This window comes from Tigriopus californicus, chromosome 1 (genome assembly GCF_007210705.1).
Source record: "Tigriopus californicus strain San Diego chromosome 1, Tcal_SD_v2.1, whole genome shotgun sequence".
In the NCBI taxonomy this organism is placed as follows: Eukaryota; Metazoa; Arthropoda; class Copepoda; order Harpacticoida; family Harpacticidae; genus Tigriopus; species Tigriopus californicus.
Window position 1 is genome coordinate 16,004,141 of NC_081440.1, and position 19,068 is coordinate 16,023,208.

The following is a 19,068-nucleotide window of genomic DNA, read 5'->3' on the forward strand; positions in this document are numbered from 1 at the left end:
ATGCGACCGTCCAATGACGTGGGCCCTCTTCTTTGTTTCTTCCTAGCCGGAGTTCCTCACGAAAACCGTGGAAATCAGCAATCTCGCTTTTAGTGCCATCTTTGCCATCGAGATGCTCCTCAAGCTATCAGCTTACGGACTCTTTAAGTACATTAGCGACGGCTTTAACGTGTTCGATGGAATCATTGTCATATTCAGGTTCGTCAGAAACCCTGACTAGTTAGAGATTACCGCCCTTAATCAAGACCACAAAACATCGATATGGTTATTATCTTGTTTAGTTCCATGGAGCTTTATACGGGATTTGTTCATGGAATCCATCCTGAAGGTGGGAGCACCGGCCTTTCCGTTCTGAGGACGTTCAGACTTCTGCGCATCCTCAAACTCGTCCGGTTCTTACCGAATCTTCGGCGCCAGCTCGTGGTGATGCTGAGGACCATGGACAATGTGGCCGTTTTCTTTGGACTGCTCATGCTCTTCATCTTCATTTTTAGGTTTGAATTCGTTCATTTTAATGCGGGACCGCTTCTTTGTTACTATTTTGTCTCGGTAGAACAGTTAGTGAAGCCCTTCTTGGGTCTTGTTGAATCTGCCAACGAGCCATCCAGCGGCATGAAAAAACTGTTTCAATCTTTCTGAAATAGGTCCGACAGATCGGATCAGAGATTGCCAAGTGAAATCCTTCTCTCTTGTTCCAACTTTCAGTATTTTGGGGATGAACCTCTTTGGATGCAAGTTTTGCGATGGGGACGTCTGTGATCGTAAAAACTTTGATACGCTCCTTTGGGCCACTGTCACCGTGTTCCAAGTGAGTTTCTTTACCAGCTTTGATTTCAATTCCCCATGGGCCTATGTAGCTTTATTTTATGGGGGTTTAATGGCCTTTCCCTTCTCGTTTGCCCTCTCAAAGGTCCTGACTCAAGAGGATTGGAACATTGTCCTCTTTCTTGGCATGAAACAAACAAATCACTGGGCGGCGCTGTATTTCGTCACCCTGATGACCTTCGGCAACTACGTCCTATTCAACCTTCTGGTGGCCATTTTAGTGGAGGGATTCTCCAATCAAGTAAGTCTTCTCATGGAGGCGCATGAACCACTCAATAGCAGGCAGGCACTGTGTATTGGTGTCAGGCTCAATGATTTGTCCTTTGCTTTCCCACCGATAACATCTTGTGGAATGACTAAGCTTCCTCTGTAGAGCTAGATTCTCCGCGTGAAGGGAATCCTCTCATCCCACCCGCTCATGGCTTCAATTTATATACACACTCGTGCATGGACAAATTGGCCAAGCCAATGTCATTCAACTTACCGTTAACCAACATAAACTATGCTATTACCCTTATTGCTTATTTGAAGTACTTATGCTCTTTTCTTGACTTCAATTTCCCGACAGACTCTTAAGCTTCCTCCCGACTGGCGGGACGATGACGAAGACAACGACTATGACGTAATCAATTTTTAGAACTACTGTAGATTACGCTATTTGGTCGTGAACATGTGGCAGTAAAGCTGTAAATTTTTATCGCATACAAGTTTAATTGACAATGCACTGTGGTTGCTGAGGTTAGACACCAGGTAGTGGTGAGACATGTAGTCAAGTGCCATATATATTGGCGTCAGAAACCGCTTGAACGAACATAAGAGATGTTCACCCTTTCCTGGGTTTGACAAGCAATTTAAAACTATGACACATCTTTCAATAGCACAATACCATCCAAGAAAAAGCACATTAATGTCACTCGCACACACTCTACACATAATCACATGAGCTCTAGATTGATTCGGGGTTGGCTACAAAAAGCCACAAATATTCATATTTTATGTGCTAACTCGTGGACGCCATAATCTGTAAAAGTGTCAAAAGTGCGGAAGAAAGACAACGACTATAGAAGAGAAGCTGGAAAAAAAGCTCACTCTCGATTAGGAAACCTTAATAACCTACAGACCAAGAATAGAAAACTGACTTTTAGACAAGCCAATCTTGAAATGAAAGACATTCTCTCCATCTTTCAAGCCAACCATTGTCGCTTGTGTTAGTTACTCTGGAAAAGCTTTCAAAGCTTAAACTTTCCCTATTAATGTAAGACGCTTCTAATCGACTTTTGATAAGGTGATAAATGCATTGATCCCTTGAGAAACGAAACGGGTAAAATCTTGACCAAGGGTGGGTTTACAAGGCGTGTTAGCCGGGCTAGCAGTACAATTGACACAAGCACTCAACAGATATAAACTTGCTTTTTTACTTTGTTTTTTTTTCACATCTAGGCAGGCTCTTTATCATTGGTAAGCCGGTTTCTCTTGGTGTCGACCTAAGTCATGGGTAACATCTTCGCATGCCAGTCTCAATGCAAGTCTCAAATGCCATCAACACTTTTTTCAATGTCTCTTCTTTGCTTGAACAAGAGGTATTTGAATGAACGAATGAATGATCAATCGATTAGCCATGTTTATATGAATAACAACACTCCACCGGCCTCGAAACCCCATTGACAGAGGGCATATTGACTGACCTTTTGGGTTGCCTCTTCAGGTCCTTTCTCTACCATGATGGTGTAAAAAGAAACATTCGCCTCCCTAATTGAAGCCTGAATTTTATACAGCAAGGGCTATGGGCACTAACTGAATTTCGCGATCGACTTGCTTTCAATGCGATTTATTTCCCTTCTTCTTTCACTTTGCATCTACCTTTGAATCATACAGGATGCATACTTTGGTCTCCAACACACTTTTTCACTTTGCCTCGACTTGACTGGGATTCGTTCCTTTTGAACATCAATGGGAACACTTACACATCACTACCGAGTTTCAGTGGCTTTGATCTCTCATCAATGTATGAATGAGTTAGGTTTTATTTGCATGGGGGGGGTATTACAACATTCATTTTCCCAAGGTGCACGTTTGCCACCAATGCTCGTTCAACAAGCCAGGAGAAAAATAAACGGATACATTACGGGAAATGAAGTACGTACATAAAGGAAAAGAAAAAATATTAATAATTAATGAAGGAATTTCAAGTTCCAAACCAAGAACTCTCATCCAAGCTATAGAACCAACAAATCACGAGAGATTGACAATAATTTACCGATTGTGCATTCAACACCAATTTTGAACCATTTTAAGCAAACGTGATCGAGAACTATGAACCGTTTTGTGGCTACAGGCTCTTCCCTGTACGTCAGCGGATTGGCCACCATTTTAGACATATTTTTTTGGCAACTGAAGAACTACTAACCTAACTACTCAAACTTGTGTAAGGGGAAAACTCCTTTCCAAAGCAGCATGACAAGATTACTCGATTGGTGTTGTTGTTGCTGCTGTTGTTGTTGTTCTTCCTCTTCTTCTTCTTCTTCTTCCTGAAGTCCTGTTGCTATTGCTGTTCTTTTTGTTGTTCTTGTTGGGACTCTCCCATTTTTTTTCGGAGATCCCAAAGACATTGCTTAAGGATGGATGTTTAAATTAGGTTGATGTTGAACCTGCCTTCAGGCCGATGGTAACGTCGTAGCCCACCAAGGCACAAGAGTTTCGAATCCCGCAGGTGAGCGATCGTTGGGCCTCTCAAGTTCCCGTGAAGGACTCGAGGACTCGAGTGTGTGTGTGTATGTGTGGCCTCTCTTCGAAGTGGTCCATTTACGAAATTGGTCACTTGGCTTTGATGAGACGCGGTCACGGCAGAGGCCAGGAACAAAACCAGCGGCATTTTTGCACCATCAACCAACCTTCTTCCCTCCCGTTCTCCTGCCCGCTTGAAAGCAGCGACTTAGGGAATGGAAGAAGTACAAAAGGATCCACCACAGTTGGAAAAGGGACCCAGAATGTTATACAATAAACACCATGACCACATCGCACTCCAACAACGTACATACAGCATAGCATATTTGTGACCAACCTAGGTAGCTGCGGCAAACACATCGCTCCACTTTAGCAGACCATTCACACTTGACTTTGATTCTGGAGGTCTGGATCCTCCTCTTCCTCCTCTTTCTCCTCCCCCACTCCGAATGTCCCTCTCCCTAGCTCGAGTTATCGATCTATCTCTTTGTGCTATTTTCACGCACAAAAGAGTAATCGAGTTGGTAAATCTGGTTTTGGACCTAGCAACGTAGCCAAGAATTGCCAATTTAAGGCCCAATTATTCAAACGGTTCCGTTCGTATTTTCTCAGGACGACAAGCGGAGCTCGGATCGAAACTCGTTATATTCCAAGGATGCCAATAGCGGAGCAGGCTTGTCCCAAAGTCCTTGTCAAAGTCTGCATAATTCCAGTCAGGGAGGCAGACGGGGCGACAGTCTCCGAGGTAAGAGACGCCGTTATTGGACATTTTTTCCGAGCCCAGCCTCTGTAACCTCCTCCCCTTCTCCTCCTCATACCAACGGCCATTTGATCTTGATGAGCTCTCTTGATTTCTTACAGGATATCGACGACCAGGCAGCCTCAAAGCCAATGGCAGCGGCTCCATGGTGGTATGTCAGGATGAGCGTTTCTTCATTAGTTAGCCTCTTGTGTAACCTGATCTCTCTCTCATGTTCCAGAACCAGATGTCGTATGCCCAATCTCCGAAATTAAGCAAGTAAGATATGTAGCCACCGCTGCTGTGCTGACTACAGTATGACCGTGAAGTTCGGGCCTCTTGATAAAATGTTTGATTATTCACGAGCCTCTCAGCCGATTTATTTTGCTTAATGAAGTATTTAATCGTCCCTCTATTTTCAATTTATTTAAATTAAGAGAAAAATCAAAACCGTAAAGAGGTCGAAGTTATGGTGCTTGATAACAACCACGAATTTCATCCTGATATTATCTGGGTGTTTGAAAAAGACCCCTAGCTCACAGCACTGGCCACTTGAAATTGTCATTGAAATTAAGGTACAGCCACTGCCAGGTTAGTCTCCTTTATAGTGATATCGTTGACATTTGTTTTTTCATCTATCACTATTGGTGGTGTTACGCACAGAAATTTCTAGCAAGCATATTTCAGGTGAAGATGAAATGCTTGTCATCTATGAATGGGCAGAACTGCGCTAATAGGCTTTGCCACGGCCTGAAATCAACATGCGGTTGTTGTGGAGACTCTTCCACTTCTTTGGAAAGTCCAATCTGGTCTTCAAATATGAAAGAAGGCAAGCCCTATCATTTGAAAGACAAAGGACGTACTAATTCGAGGGGCATGGAACTTTACGGTCACAGTGTAATGTATAGGTTATGTACATACAATAGGTAAACCACAAGGGGGTCTCTGCTTGAGGTGCTCTTGTTTGTCACTTTGGCAATACCCCAGCGGGACTCCTCCAGTACATTTAATCTTTCACATTCATCATTCTCCCGGTTTGTAGACATGTGATGGAAACCCTGCGGAACAACGTTCTAGAGATGGGCGAGCCCATGCAGTTGATGCTTCCCTGTTCCAATTGCGGTGAGACGAGAGTGGTGATGGCTCGTCAAATCAAAAAAGAGGATGTGGAATGCAATCCGGTATTTGCAGAGTTCCTTCAACAATCCAAGGGTGGTTCGCCACCCAATGGAACAATGCCATTCAGGCGCACTTCCAGGGGCTCCAAGACATCCAGGTAGGTGGGCAATATGCAGCCAAAGAAGCAAAAGGAAATTGGAAGACTGAGAGGCAAGCGAAGAGACGAAGAGGCGAAGAGGCGAACAAGCAAAGGAGCATGGGATACAAAGCAAGAACTTGAAAAGAAATGATAAAATCCGTTGGAAATCGAATTACAGGAGCAGCAGTAGGAGTCGCCGTCGTCGGAAGCCCTCGAAATGTTGCTCACTCACCGAATCCACGTGCAGCAAATGTGAGGCAGCCATCCATCCACTGGCTGCGAATTCCCATTTCACGGATATTTCCAAATCTGCGGTCGCCAAGAACGGTTCCAACGGACGGGCGAATTCCATTCATTTGATGGAGAACGGTGACAACCAACGTGACAGGTCGAGTGGTTGTCGAGGCGTGTGGGAAATGCTTTTGTATTGGCGAAAAACCGTCTTGTCCCGGTGGGTTCGATTCAAATACGAGCGAGAAACATTCTCGCTTTGGATATTCAAACCCGATGACAAGTAAGGCAATGCTACACACTCGGATGGTTTGTTGGACATTGGATCCTGGGATGGTTCATATCTTTTGGCTTGCTTACCTTTCAGATTTCGAATGTATTGCCAAGAGCTAACCGGCAAGACATGGTTCGATTTCATCGTGTTGGTATTCATTGCCAGTAACTGCATCACACTAGCAATGGAGAGGCCCAACATTCCTCCCTGGTCTTGGGAAAGGCAGTTCCTAGATCTGTTGAATAACATCTTCACGTTCGTGTTTTTCATTGAGATGTTATTAAAAGCCATTGCCACAGGTACAGTAGTAACTCACCCAAATTCCGATCTATATTACTTTTCTTACTCCTCTTTCATCCTAACATTCTTGGCTCCTCCATCTGGTGCAGGGTTGCTCTACGGAGAGCACGCTTACTTCAAATCCGGTTGGAACATCATGGACGGATCGCTGGTGATCATTTCTTTGGTGGATACGGTGATGGTGGTGATTTTGGGTCAAACATCTAAAATCTTCGGCATTCTACGCGTCTTTCGATTGGTTCGAGCCCTGCGACCCCTGAGGGTGATCAATCGGGCCCCTGGTCTTAAATTGGTGGTCCAAACATTGCTTTCATCTCTTAAGCCGATTGGGAATATTGTCTTGATATGTTGCACATTTTTCATCATCTTTGGTATCCTGGGCGTCCAGGTGGGTTGAATCACTACACATACCCGTGAAACAACAATGCATAAGGAGAGACCATATTGGTTGAGCCACCATGAAAGTTAGAATTTACATACCCAACTTTTCTGAGGCTATGAAGCTTGTTGAACAACTCGTTGAAAGGATCTCTGTCAATTGCAAAAACTTTATGGCATCACTGGCATGTCTCAAAGTTTCCGCGTGTAGATGATAATTCCGACAGTTTGGATCTCAGTCCAAACCAAAAGCATCATGTTGAACATATGCATCATGTGTACATTTACTCCTCCTTCTTCCTTCCTCATTAGTTGTTCAAGGGCATCTTCTATTATTGCGAGGGTCCGGATGCTCATCGGGTGAAAAATAAGACTCAGTGCCTAGAGTTAAGTGGTCGCGGCAATCGTTGGATCAATCACAAGTATAACTTCGACAATCTGGGACAGGCTCTCATGTCGTTGTTTGTTTTGTCCTCCAAAGATGGGTGGGTCAACATCATGTACCAAGGCCTCGATGCCGTGGGATTAGATCAACAAGTACGTATGAGCTTGCGTGGCGAGATATGCCCGTTGCCATTGGACATCGGTCATCAACCGGTCCGGTGCTCACTGTTCCCTTATGGCGAAAATGTGCACGCACGACCTTTACTTTCAGCCTCGAGAAAATTTTAACGAATGGCGCCTCATCTACTTCATCTCATTCTTGCTGCTGGTGGGATTCTTTGTGTTGAACATGTTTGTGGGCGTGGTGGTTGAGAACTTCCATCGATGTCGGGCCGAGCAGGAGAAGGAGGAACGGGCCCGCAGAGCGGCCAAGCGGGCCAAGAAAATCGAAGAGCGACGTCGAAGTAAGTCTGCCCTAAATGAGCGGTTGTGCGCTCTTGAGTACATTGGCCTCTCTCTCCTTCCATCTTTTCTCTCACGTTTCATTCGTTATTTAGCCAATCACTCTTATTTATTGTTGATTATTCATCTGGATGTTTGGACAACTCACTAAGGACGTTCGAGACAGAGGACGCCTGATTCGATTCGATGGGTCAATTGCATTGACACTTAATGAATAACAAGGACTGACAGTTTGACACATACCTTCTTCCTCCTCGATCTCGAGATTGGAAGTGACCAAGGCAAAGCACCTGATCCCTTGCGCCCCAAAATCACTCTCAGAGACCCCTTCGGACTACTCACAACCCTCCACGTTTCGTAGACACTTTACACCCTCATTGACCTACGACACAACGATTGTGATCCACTTATCCGAGTCGTATAATTGTATGTCACTAAACGTTTATTCTTGGATACTCTTTTTCTTTCTACCTCTTTCCTTCACAGGGGGACCTCGGCGGAAAGGTAAAGACTTCAATTCCTGCCTGAGTTGGTGCAATATTTTTAAGACAGCCTCTCCAAACAGTTTTACGAAACGCAAAGCTAACCAAGTGCTTCTTCACATTTAGCATTGCTAAAATATAAGGTGGATTTGAGTTCATCATTGGTTTTGGTACACTAAGAAGTAGGTCGCCTCTAAACTACATTAGCGAACGTGCTTGAAGTACTTCAATAAAAGGGTCCTTCAAGCACAATTTTTCCAGAAATAGTCATTTGTTGAGTTGTTGACACTATGTCTTGCCGGATGAGATTCCCTGAGACCCTTTTACACCAAGCGTACCCTTCAACGAGTACATTTCAATCGTATTCGTTCTCTAATGCAGTTCACCAGCGACTAGCTGTAAGTTATTAGAGAATTCGGGGCGTCGAAGTTTTTGTTCGAGCGATATTTTTCCCCGACCCTGATTGCCACCAAAAAGATCAGCTTTTTCTCAAATCCACCGTGCTCATGTTATGTTCCAAGATCAAAGAGTGATAACTGAACTGCATATGTTTAACCGCAAAAAAAACAACTTTAAGCTTTCTTAGACTAAAAATGTCGTTAAGTGGCTCCCGGAATTATGTCGTAAACAGGTCGTTGCCTTCTTAGGCCATGAATAGCTAAACTTGAAATATATATAAGATCCAAAGATAGAAAGCAATGTTCTCTTGGCGCTTGAAATGAACATCCTCCACAGAACTAAAGTGAGTCAGCGTATCTAGTCAGTACTCGCGACAAACACGTAAAACACACTTTGAGCTTGCTTCATTCCCGCGTACCAAATGTGCTGAAAATTAGGATTAGGACTTGTCTTATTTTGATCCCTGATTCTAATCATTCTTACCATATAGTATCTTATTACATTGCAAAACGTTTAGGCTTCTCGTGTCGATGTGAATATGAATAGCTTGTCTACAGTGACATTCAGCTTGATGTGCATGCCAGGGCCCCGAATTCCGAAAGTCGGGCATCGTCTCTGTCTAGCACCAACTCATAAATGTGTGTGTGTATCATCCATCCATCCATCCATCCGTCCATCTATATCCATCCTGCATCGGCTTACATTCATTTCCTCGCTTACTACAATATCTCACTTAAACTGCTACAGACAAACCAACCGTTTTGACCCGCCGCTTGACCCCAGATGGGTCTCATTGGGAGAGATCTCGGGTCGATTTTTCCTCACCACCCCAATCGTGGATGTGACCGTTTTTTTCATGTAACATGATGGTATTCATCTTAGTTTGCCCACGAGCGATACCTTACTAGACTCTAAAAGAATTGAGCCATGTGGAGACTTGTGTAAAAAAGCTTTGATACTTGAGCATCCCCGTATGGATTGTGACCTTTCACATTTGACCCATTGGAAGTGTCCATTTTTGACTGACCTTCGGAGTCTTGCTTGTCATTCCAGAAATGATGGAGACGCCTTATTACATCCATTACTCGCCCAATCGCCTGATGGTCCACAAAATGGTGACCTCCAAGTACTTCGATCTAGCCATCTCGGCCGTAATTGGACTCAATGTGATAACTATGGCCATGGAGTTCTACATGATGCCCCGAGTAAGCATTGCGAACAATCTGTATCTGTATGGACTTTATGGACCACGGCTTCAATTCGTGCCTCTCGCATTGTTGTTCGTTCCAGATTTTGGCCAACGCTTTGAAAGTGTTCAACTACTTCTTTACGGCTGTGTTCATTCTCGAAGCTGGAATGAAGGTTTCCGCCTTAGGATTGGGACGATACCTCCAAGACCGGTGAGCATGAAATATGCACAAGAAAATATCAGTGCATAGGATAATGCTGAAATTGGACTTGACCTTATGCGTTTGTTGATTCCTTTTCAGGTGGAATCAACTCGATGTTGTGATAGTAATCCTCTCCATTTTGGGCATTGTACTTGAGGAGCTCAAGTCAGATTTGATGCCGATTAACCCCACGATTATGAGGGTTATGCGAGTGCTTCGAATAGCGAGAGGTAATCATTGATCGAGTTCGATTTGACGAGGGTGATGAAATCAAAATCACGATGGATGGATGGCTAGTAATACCCTTGAACGAGCACCTACTTTAAGGGTTCCTGAGAATTATGAGCATTACGGTAGAGGTGTCCCCACATATTGAGATTTATCTGATGCGAGTGGGCTCGTCAGTAATATAATGAATGCACTCCATTTAACGCGAGCTGCTCAATAGATAAGCTGACATTTTAAGCACTAAAATGATTCGATAATCTCCTATAAAAAATATCTCTAAAATCTCTCAGTGGAGGATCCCTTTATGAACTTGAGTGGCGTTTCTCAGTATTATGATTTGCTGTACCCAACAGCAGATCCGTCAACACTATTAGTTACAAAGTAAAGGATCGATAATGACTATGGCTCGGAAAAGAATATGTTACGTTTATGTACAGGGTCGTTCACATCAAAAGTTACACAAATAAAAAAATCCAGCTTCATCAAGAACAAACTCAATTCTTTTCCGAGTACAATTTCAAGTGTAATCATTTTACGAATGATATGGTGTTCGGTCTACTTTTGCCTTGACTTTGCTCCAAGATCCTCCCTCGACAACCTCGACATTGTGCACTGTGGCCCTTAAAAGTCCCAAAGTGTTTGGCCAAGGTAGACACATTCCTAACCGGGTTCTTTGTGATCGCTGAGCTCACATTTCGAACTGTCAGTTGATTGGTTCTCATTGTTTTCTCCTTGGTCATCCAATGTTTTACTCCTCATAAAATACTTTCTTGGTCCTATTGACCATCATCCGATTGCAGTTGAGGGATCTGTAGATTTCAGTCGGATTGAAGCCGCTACGTGAGGGCTTAATAATCGCCAAACGTTTCTCCTTCATTTCAAAACAGATTATTACCTTGCTTCATGTTGAGCCCATTTCTGTTTTTCTCAATCACATCACATTGAAGTTTATAACCCTTAATTTGAAAATCACTATCTTTCTTAGGAAGTGTGCTCTTTAAAGCTTTAAATATAAGGTAACGTTTGCTATGAACCCCCCCTGTGCGTAAATCGACATGCCAATATAACTCGAAAAAAAGGCAAAATAACTTGAATTTGATACTATACTTCCAAAATGGATGAAGTTTTGTTTTGCAATCAAACTCATAAGCAACGCTTTTCAAAGCACGATTTTGACAAAAAATGTGGGATCATGTCTCTAAGACAACCCTGCAAAAAGTACACAAAATGAATCAATACCGTTATGATTTGTGGAAAAGAATTGTAACGCATCAAATAAGGCTCTAATGCCATTTTGACCAAAAATCGTAAAAAAACATTAGAAATGCTAAGTGTTAGTATGTTCCGATGATTGTTCTAGCTCTTGCAATGACTATTATTTGATGAACATTCGTACGATAGATAAAGAGAGCTTGTTTGTTCGTTTGTCGATCTCTACTTACGATATTGGCTTTTTCTCTTTCCCCGATCAGTGCTCAAGCTCTTAAAAATGGCCAAAGGCATACGTGCTCTACTCGATACTGTGATGCAAGCGCTTCCACAAGTTGGAAATCTTGGACTCCTCTTCTTCCTCCTTTTCTTCATATTCGCTGCACTCGGCGTGGAAATGTTTGGCCGATTGGGTAACTACCGGACGACATTACAGGAACTTCGAAGGTCCCAAAAGGGCCCTCAAACCTTCACATATTAATTGGGCACGTCTTTCCAGAATGTGATGATCACCACCCGTGCCAGGGCTTGGGCGAGCACGCCCACTTCCGGTCCTTTGGCATGGCCTTCTTGACCTTGTTCCGCATTGCCACAGGCGACAATTGGAATGGCATCATGAAAGATACGCTCCGTGAGGAGTGCGAAGAGGGTGACCAATGTCTACGCAACTGCTGCGTCTCGCCCTACTTTGCGCCCCTGTTCTTCGTGGTCTTTGTCCTCATGGCACAGTTTGTGTTGGTCAATGTGGTGGTGGCCGTGTTGATGAAGCATCTGGAGGAATCACACAAGCAGGTATGGCACAATCAAGAGATGAACGGACAGAGGCGTTATCACTTCCTTGTTCTCAATGTGATTGATTCGTGGACCCTACCTTATTCCCCATATATTTCGAGTACCTCTCCACGTAGGCTTTACTATCATTATTATTATTATTATTGTAACTAGGTTTCTCCATTTCAGCAAATTCTGGAATTCAGCAGTGTAAGAGCGAGGCTTCACTTGGCAATGATGGTGGTGGCTTTTCGGGATATGCTCTTTTTGTTCCTTAGTTTTAACAAATAGTAATCTCAGATGTTGTGCGGTTGAAATTTTGATTCAATTTCCCGGGTTTGTTCGCGTATCCTACACATCTGAGCCTTCTGACATGGCCAAGAAAGCAGGGGCGGCGAGCATTTGAGTTTGTGCTTTCGAGTTTGAAGTTCTGATAATGGCTCTGAGAAAGGCAATTGGGACTGAATGCCTAGAGCCCAAATCGTTTTCAAATGTTTTGCCGACAATGCCAGCTCCAATTTAAGACAATCAGAGCATGGAGGAATCTAACAAACACAGAATGGATAGCATTGTCCCTGGGGCCCAACAATTCCGACTTTGCAAAATTCAAGCAGCGCCTGAAAGTTGGAGAGGTTGGGTGATTGCGGTTTGAATGAAGAAAATCTAAAGTTGCGATGGTTTTTGCTTCCAAGAACGGCTTGGCTTGAACTTTCCCCTATTTCTTCATTCTCCAAAATAACTTTGAGATCCAAGTTGAAACCATTCACGTTTTTCTCGCAACATTTTAAGGCGAATTTTGCACCAATTTCGTTACTCTTCGTTTTTTACCCCTCAGAGCACGAGATTGGAAAAATAATCGCCATTGTACAGAACATTTCGTTTTAAGTATACAATTAGGTATGCACATAACGGCTCACGTTCTCCCACCCATTTCTCGTTTCAGATGGAGGACGACGTGGAAGTGGAATTGGAACTGGAAAAGCAACTCTCCTTAGCTCGTGAGATGTTCTAGAACGTCAGACATTAAAGCCCTTGGTACCTTCTCAAAACATTGGAACTGCAGTAATAATTGACGACCCTGATCACGGAATCTCCTCAAAGGCTCGCTACGTGCCCTCTAATAACTAAAATATCCAATAATAATGATGTTAGCCTAACCTCTCCCCTTCATACTTCAAAACTACTAATCGCACAAACCCATACATATGATAACCCACAACAGAGAATAAATCAGAGTATTTCATCCTCCGACATCAACAATCCTCGAGTTCCCTTCTCTTTTCTTTCTCGTGTTCCTAACCAGCCCCGCCTCAAGCTCAGCCCAGGTACGACGGAAGACTCTTGAGCACATGACCAAAACAAGTTCCATGAACACTCTCTAAGCGAGGGTCTGAGAGGCTGCCCTCCAAGGGGAAAAGCCACTCTGGTTACGCCAATTTGCCTCTACAGGCCCAACGGTCTTGCTCATGGCAAATCCTGCCAGGAGTGGGAGACGTTGCGAGGTCCCTCCTTGTTCAGAGAAAGTCCTTCAACGGGCTTTCTCCAAGATCCTCGAGGATGGCAAGTCGGCAAGTGCGTAGGCATGAGTGGGCAAGAATAAGTGAATTCCCTCTCCTCCTCTTCCTTCTCTTCTTCTTCGTTGTACCAATTGACAAAAGGGAGAGTTAGGTGCAGATTTGGCAGAGAGAGACCCGACGTTCCACTTCAGGGCTGGTTCGTTTCCATCGAGTTTCATCCAATAGACACGGGGGTTGTGTGCAAGAGGGTCGAGTTAGTGTGGATTTTGACTGGTTTCAAGCAGACACGGGGAACCTGAGTTGTGTTCATTGCGTTTGCAGTATCTCATTAAACGACACAAATCAGTCATGACTCTCAACCCGTAATTGTGGCAGTTTTGGGGCCTTGTTAACGCCTACCATCTTGCTAAAGCAGAAGTCTGAGCCTTACAATACACTTTAGTGTGAATCGAGTGCACAAATATATCACGTGAGGGGCAGACAACGATCGAGCTTTAAGTAAGGAGAGCAAGTCTATTAAAACTAACCATGTCGATCTCCAATGAGAACTACGATGTGGGCGGAACAGGTGGAGCTCTTTTTGCCGAAAGCGGCCCCAAAAAGATCCCCACCAAAGGAGCACAGGCACTTGGTGATGAATACAAGGCTCCTCCAGGGCTTCCCGGTTGGAAACAGCCCAGTTACGATGATGATGACCGGGTGGATCCAGCCTCTTTGAAAAATCCAATGTCGGGCCCGGCCGCCAGCATCTTGTCCCGATTCTTCCCCGATCCCGTTGATCAAAGCTTGGCCTTGGCCAAATTTTTTTACTTCTTCTTCTTTGCCGCTTTTGGTTCATTGCTGCCTTTGCTGGGTGTCTACTTCAAGCAACAAGGAATGGATGCCAGCCAATGCGGTTTTCTTATGGGAATCCGGGCCATCATCGAGTACCTTGCCACTCCATTTTGGAATAAAATGTCCGGCAGGTAAAACCCATCCATTGTTTGTTCCTAGTAATGGCGGTTCCGTGGCCAATCTTGAATGTCCCATTCATTGTAGATTCCAAAAGGGCAAAATCATGTTGCTGATAGCGGTTGGCTCTTGGATTGTGTTCACCTTGCCCATTGGGTTTATCCACCCTCCAGTGGTCTCGTGCAAGTACTTCAACGGTACCCAATACCTCTTGAAGCTACCCAAGACTGAGGAGAGGACTAAACGAAGTGTGGAGGATGCTTGGGACAATTACCCAGAATCCGATTTAGACTGGCTGACTCCAGACACCGTGGATGAACTACCTCGAGCCCTTCCCTTAGCCTCGGGTATGAATAATTTGCGAATGAAACGCGGAATTTACGATCACCGATGGGCTCCTGGTTACGTCGTTGGAACCTCTCCCCAAGCCATTATGTTTACCTACAACTACAACGAGAATAAGCACAAGGAATGGGTCTCCCCTGCTTACAGTAATGAAGTCTTTGAACGAGCCGGTGTGCATAAGGTGTTCTTCCTCATCACACTCCTAGTCATCATTGGAGAGTTCTTCAGGTGGGTGTGTCACAACTCCTTCTCGGAGCCATAACACACAAAATTGATTTCCTCATGCTTCCAGTTCACCGGCAATTGCGTTGGCAGATTCGGCGGTCATCACTCTGTTGGGCGAGCAACATCAGGATCGGTATGGCAAACAGCGAATGTGGGGGTCCATTGGCTGGGCAGCCACAATGTTCTTCATGGGCATGGTGCTGGACCACTCCCACTTTGAGCACTCCAAATGCGACCCTCACGATGGCCAAAAGAACTACCATGTGTGCTTCTTCGTTTTCGCGTTCCTAATGTTCTTGGCATTTCTGGTGGCGACCCAGATCCCGTTCCGTTACTCCGTGGTTCCCACTAACAACGTGCCAATGACGACCATGCCACAGCAACAACTAAATGGAGAAGGGAAATCGCAACATCCGAAGAAGTCCGACCAGGGCGAGAGCCTCAAGAACATGGCAGAGAAGACCAAGGTGTTTGCCATGCAATTGCGTTCCATGCCAGAATTCAACGCCGTGTTTAAGGCCATGGCCAATATACGCCTCCTGACTTTTATGCTCGTGGCTTGGATCATGGGCATTGGAATGGGTCTCATTTTTACATTTCTGTTCTGGCATCTCCAAGATTTCGGAGGTGGTCCCACTTTGTTCGGTATTGCCTCAGTCATCAATCACATATCCGAAATGGCAGCGTTTTTCTACAGCTTTAAAATCATCAACAAATTCGGTCACATTAAGGTCGGTTGACAATCTAAGTTTGCACACTTTCGATCCTCGTTCCATCTAACCTAATACGTCCCATGAATCGTTAGGTTCTGGCAGCAGGGCTCTTGTGCAGCTGTATTCGCTTCCTGTATATTTCGTTCATCACGTGGCCGTGGCTAGTGCTGCCTTTCGAATTCGTTCAAGGTTCGATGATCCATTCTCTCTCGCGCTTTTTTCATCCACCAAACTATGTGCGATGATGAGCCTATTGACATTAACGTGTTGTTCCATTTTCTTCCAGGCATCACCCACGCTGCCATGTGGGCGGCCTGTTGTTCCTTTATCACTCACAACACAGACGCGAAACTTCGATCCTCTGCTCAAGGGTTCTTGCAGGGCATTCACCACGGATTTGGAAAGTTCTGCGGAGCCGTCTTTGGCGGCATGCTTATCAAAACCAATGGTACGGGCGAGCCACAATGGCCAAATGAGAGCTTTGCAAAGGAACCCTAGTCGAAGCTTATTGCCTTTTTTTCGTAACCACAGGAACCGTGGCTGTCTTCCGCGCTTATGGATTCACTTGTTTGGTCGTGTTGGTCATCTTCATTGCTGTCAATTTCTATAACCGAAGTGAAGGAGAATTGAACGGAGACTTGTCCCAAGACTTTGATCCTCGCACCGTAAGTCCCTCCCCCCAGATCTGGCAGGCATTTGCTACTTGACTGGTTTTCTGAACGCGTACTCGATAACTCATTACCCTGAATCTTGTTTCGTTTGAAAGCAGGCCGAGAGTGTGGGTACTCATCTGACTCCACATGGTGTTCCAAGCGGTGGAATGTCCCGAGCGCTCTCCAATACCACCTTGGAGCAACCGAACATGGAAACCGACACTTCCGCCCCCAATTTGGGTGTTCCGGGTAAGGGGCCAGGGTGTCCAGATGAAGTTGCTATTGCTCTTTCTATCATTCTTGATCCGCTTCCCTACACTTTTGAGGCACGCTTTTCTTTCTCCTTATCTCTTTATGTATAAGCTTTTCTAACATCGAAATTCCCTTCATCACAAACAGCTTTTGCCTAATAAGTTAGAAAATGCTAAATCAATCTTGAAATCGTGTTTGTAATCGGCATCCTAAACAAATGAATGAATTCAAAATTCAACTCAACTCAACTAACAAATTTTGCCACACTTTTATATTGGCAATCAAATCACTGACCCCTTTGAAGCATCACTGAAACTAATCTTTACTTCTAACCAATCTTAACTTTTCTAATTGTTTATCACGACAGATAAATCACATGAGGATGGTAAACTAAGAACCAAGGGGTTTGAAAATTGCATGATATATACATTTGAATTGCACGGAGAAAAGAACATTCGAACATTTGCAGTTCTCGAAATAGTGATCATGGAATTTTCAAAATTGTACAATTGCTAGAACAAAAATCGTCTCTCATTTTTGCAAGTTTCTGAGAACATCAAGTCGAGAATCGACATCTAGAAACCTGCCCCCACCGATTTTCTTAGTTGATCGTTCTTTAAGAGCATAGATCCATTGATAGCCTAACCACTGTATGTGATTAGTGATTACTGTAGACTCCGACAAAAATGTCGAGCAGAAATTCGGGATGGTTTCACTGACCGGTTTCCTTCCCAATGCCTCAGTTCAGCTTTTTTGCACATCCGAAAGTTCAAACTTCTGCAATTTCTGCTCGACGTGAAAAGAACATATTTTGTCGAAGTCTAGACTGATCAGTCTACCGCATGCAATTAGCGTCATTATACCCAAGTGTGGTAGAAGATGTCGACGTTCTGTCCAGGCAGTTTTGATTTCATTAAGTGAACCATTGAAATCATTTGATTGGTATTGGATTTCAGGAGCTGCCCAGAATCCCTTTTTGGCTGATGCCGCCATGGCCGATGCCAACAACCCCTTCAGCTACAATGTTCAAGGACAACGGATTGGTGGGGCCACAGAGAGCGAAGATCAGTACTACGGCCGAGGCTACTCTCAAGCCCAAAGTGGATATTCCTCAAGTGGATTCGGTAAATATCACGACCTCTAGACGTTGGTTGATACCAGCCCGACCTAATGATTACATTGTTTTGCAGGTCTCCAATAGATCAACCTTAGTTAACTTTTTTCAATCGATATCCTTGAGGATTTGCAAGCGTTTCTGTGTGACCTGTTGAATGTTAATCAAGTTACAAATTTTGCCCCTAAATCTGAAGGAAGAAAGCAGCCAACAAATCAGCACCATCTACGTGTACAAACAAGAAGAGACATGTCATTCACTCCACGAAGTACTTCCATGGAGCCTTAAGGGTGGGCACTATGGCATGCACTGATGTGATCAATCTGCTTGCGCCTCATACTTTCATGCCAGTACTGCCAAGTTTGATCCAAGCTGGATTTGCTTTTGGTCTTTGGTCAGAAAATGTACGTTCCCTTGACCTAAAAAATCCAGCTTGGATCAAACTTGGCAGTACTGGTTTGAAAGTTTGAGGCGCAGGCAGATTGATCACATCAGTGATGGCATGCCATACCGGAAGAAGCAAGAAGCTTTCTCTCCGGGATTTTCCATGCTATATCCCACCCAACCTTCCCGTGTTAAATCCTCTCCCTCCCAAAACTAATCACCAGCTTCCCGCAATTATTGTCCACTCCCTCTCTCTTCGTCAAATGATGAACTAGAAAACATATCATTCCAACCTTCTTTCTTGGTATCCTCCCTCTTCTCTTTCCTTGATGATGAGATGTTGTTCCGGCTTTATCTGATGATCATCCCTTGTGTGAATCCCTAGACAGAGTTCAATCCAAACCGCATCGTTGTCATCAGCTTTCTATCAAGGATCTCAAAAAGCATCAGTCGAATTGATCATTCAAGCTGGTTCATGGTTAATACGTCAAACCGGCAAAAACAGCCAGAAGACTACTTACTATCACTCACTTTGTCAGTCAATCAGTCATTGGACTCCCTGCACGCATGGAAGACGTCAAAAAGCCTTTGATCCAGTCTATCTTCTTCAAATCGTTTCTCGTTTCCTCGCTACACTGTAGAAACATATCCGCACTCTGCCCGCCTTCCTAGCTTGGTGTGTAAATAGACAAAAGCAAAAATATGACTTCATTTTCAAAAATATCTTGTTGCGATCTTCGAGTGTCAGAATGAGCCTATAATTGGAATTATGATGCTTATGATAAATATTACTATGATTAGTATTGCTAAAATAATGATGATGTTGTTATCGCGCCTTCCCGCTGAAAATTGACCGTTT

At 44.2% G+C, this 19,068-nt stretch overlaps 2 protein-coding genes across 3 annotated transcripts in view; both read left to right on the forward strand.

Annotated features, from left to right (window-relative positions):
* Positions 1 to 13,306, forward strand: part of LOC131889641 (voltage-dependent T-type calcium channel subunit alpha-1G-like) — an 89,520-nt gene extending 76,214 nt beyond the window's left edge. Inside the window, exons 12-32 of the mRNA XM_059238823.1 lie at positions 47 to 198; positions 282 to 494; positions 706 to 808; positions 911 to 1,066; positions 4,162 to 4,294; positions 4,411 to 4,460; positions 4,530 to 4,567; positions 5,331 to 5,564; positions 5,725 to 6,060; positions 6,145 to 6,350; positions 6,441 to 6,739; positions 7,042 to 7,266; positions 7,385 to 7,577; positions 8,062 to 8,079; positions 9,510 to 9,661; positions 9,747 to 9,856; positions 9,947 to 10,077; positions 11,548 to 11,697; positions 11,784 to 12,076; positions 12,245 to 12,265; positions 12,999 to 13,306. Coding sequence (XP_059094806.1) covers positions 47 to 198; positions 282 to 494; positions 706 to 808; positions 911 to 1,066; positions 4,162 to 4,294; positions 4,411 to 4,460; positions 4,530 to 4,567; positions 5,331 to 5,564; positions 5,725 to 6,060; positions 6,145 to 6,350; positions 6,441 to 6,739; positions 7,042 to 7,266; positions 7,385 to 7,577; positions 8,062 to 8,079; positions 9,510 to 9,661; positions 9,747 to 9,856; positions 9,947 to 10,077; positions 11,548 to 11,697; positions 11,784 to 12,076; positions 12,245 to 12,265; positions 12,999 to 13,067 — 3,282 coding nt within the window. The 3' untranslated portion in view covers positions 13,068 to 13,306. The remainder of the gene's footprint in view (positions 1 to 46; positions 199 to 281; positions 495 to 705; positions 809 to 910; positions 1,067 to 4,161; positions 4,295 to 4,410; positions 4,461 to 4,529; positions 4,568 to 5,330; positions 5,565 to 5,724; positions 6,061 to 6,144; positions 6,351 to 6,440; positions 6,740 to 7,041; positions 7,267 to 7,384; positions 7,578 to 8,061; positions 8,080 to 9,509; positions 9,662 to 9,746; positions 9,857 to 9,946; positions 10,078 to 11,547; positions 11,698 to 11,783; positions 12,077 to 12,244; positions 12,266 to 12,998) is intronic.
* A 390-nt stretch (positions 13,307 to 13,696) lies between these two features.
* Positions 13,697 to 19,029, forward strand: LOC131884280 (major facilitator superfamily domain-containing protein 6-like). Of its 2 annotated transcripts, XR_009373705.1 has the most exons (10): positions 13,697 to 14,537; positions 14,611 to 15,096; positions 15,161 to 15,824; positions 15,899 to 15,995; positions 16,093 to 16,254; positions 16,338 to 16,471; positions 16,576 to 16,708; positions 17,668 to 17,835; positions 17,902 to 18,115; positions 18,303 to 19,029. XR_009373705.1 is itself a non-coding variant. In XM_059232004.1 (9 exons), the coding sequence occupies exons 1-9, from the start codon at positions 14,101 to 14,103 to the stop codon at positions 17,910 to 17,912; spliced, it is 2,292 nt and encodes a 763-aa protein (XP_059087987.1). In that variant the 5' UTR covers positions 13,697 to 14,100; the 3' UTR covers positions 17,913 to 19,029. The 2 variants fall into 2 exon arrangements, 1 of the variants encoding a protein (XP_059087987.1); XM_059232004.1 differs by having other exon boundaries at positions 17,902 to 19,029.
* The last annotated feature ends 39 nt before the right edge of the window (positions 19,030 to 19,068 follow it).

What these genes read in the sequence shown, in the direction of transcription:
- LOC131884280 (XM_059232004.1), top strand. Translation starts at nt 14,101, where the DNA reads ATGTCGATCTCCAATGAGAACTACGATGTGGGCGGAACAGGTGGAGCT. An exon ending in ACAAATTCGGTCACATTAAG is followed by an intron (nt 15,825 to 15,898) that starts GTCGGTTGACAA and finishes ATGAATCGTTAG; the next exon opens with GTTCTGGCAGCAGGGCTCTT. An exon ending in AAGACTTTGATCCTCGCACC is followed by an intron (nt 16,472 to 16,575) that starts GTAAGTCCCTCC and finishes GTTTGAAAGCAG; the next exon opens with GCCGAGAGTGTGGGTACTCA.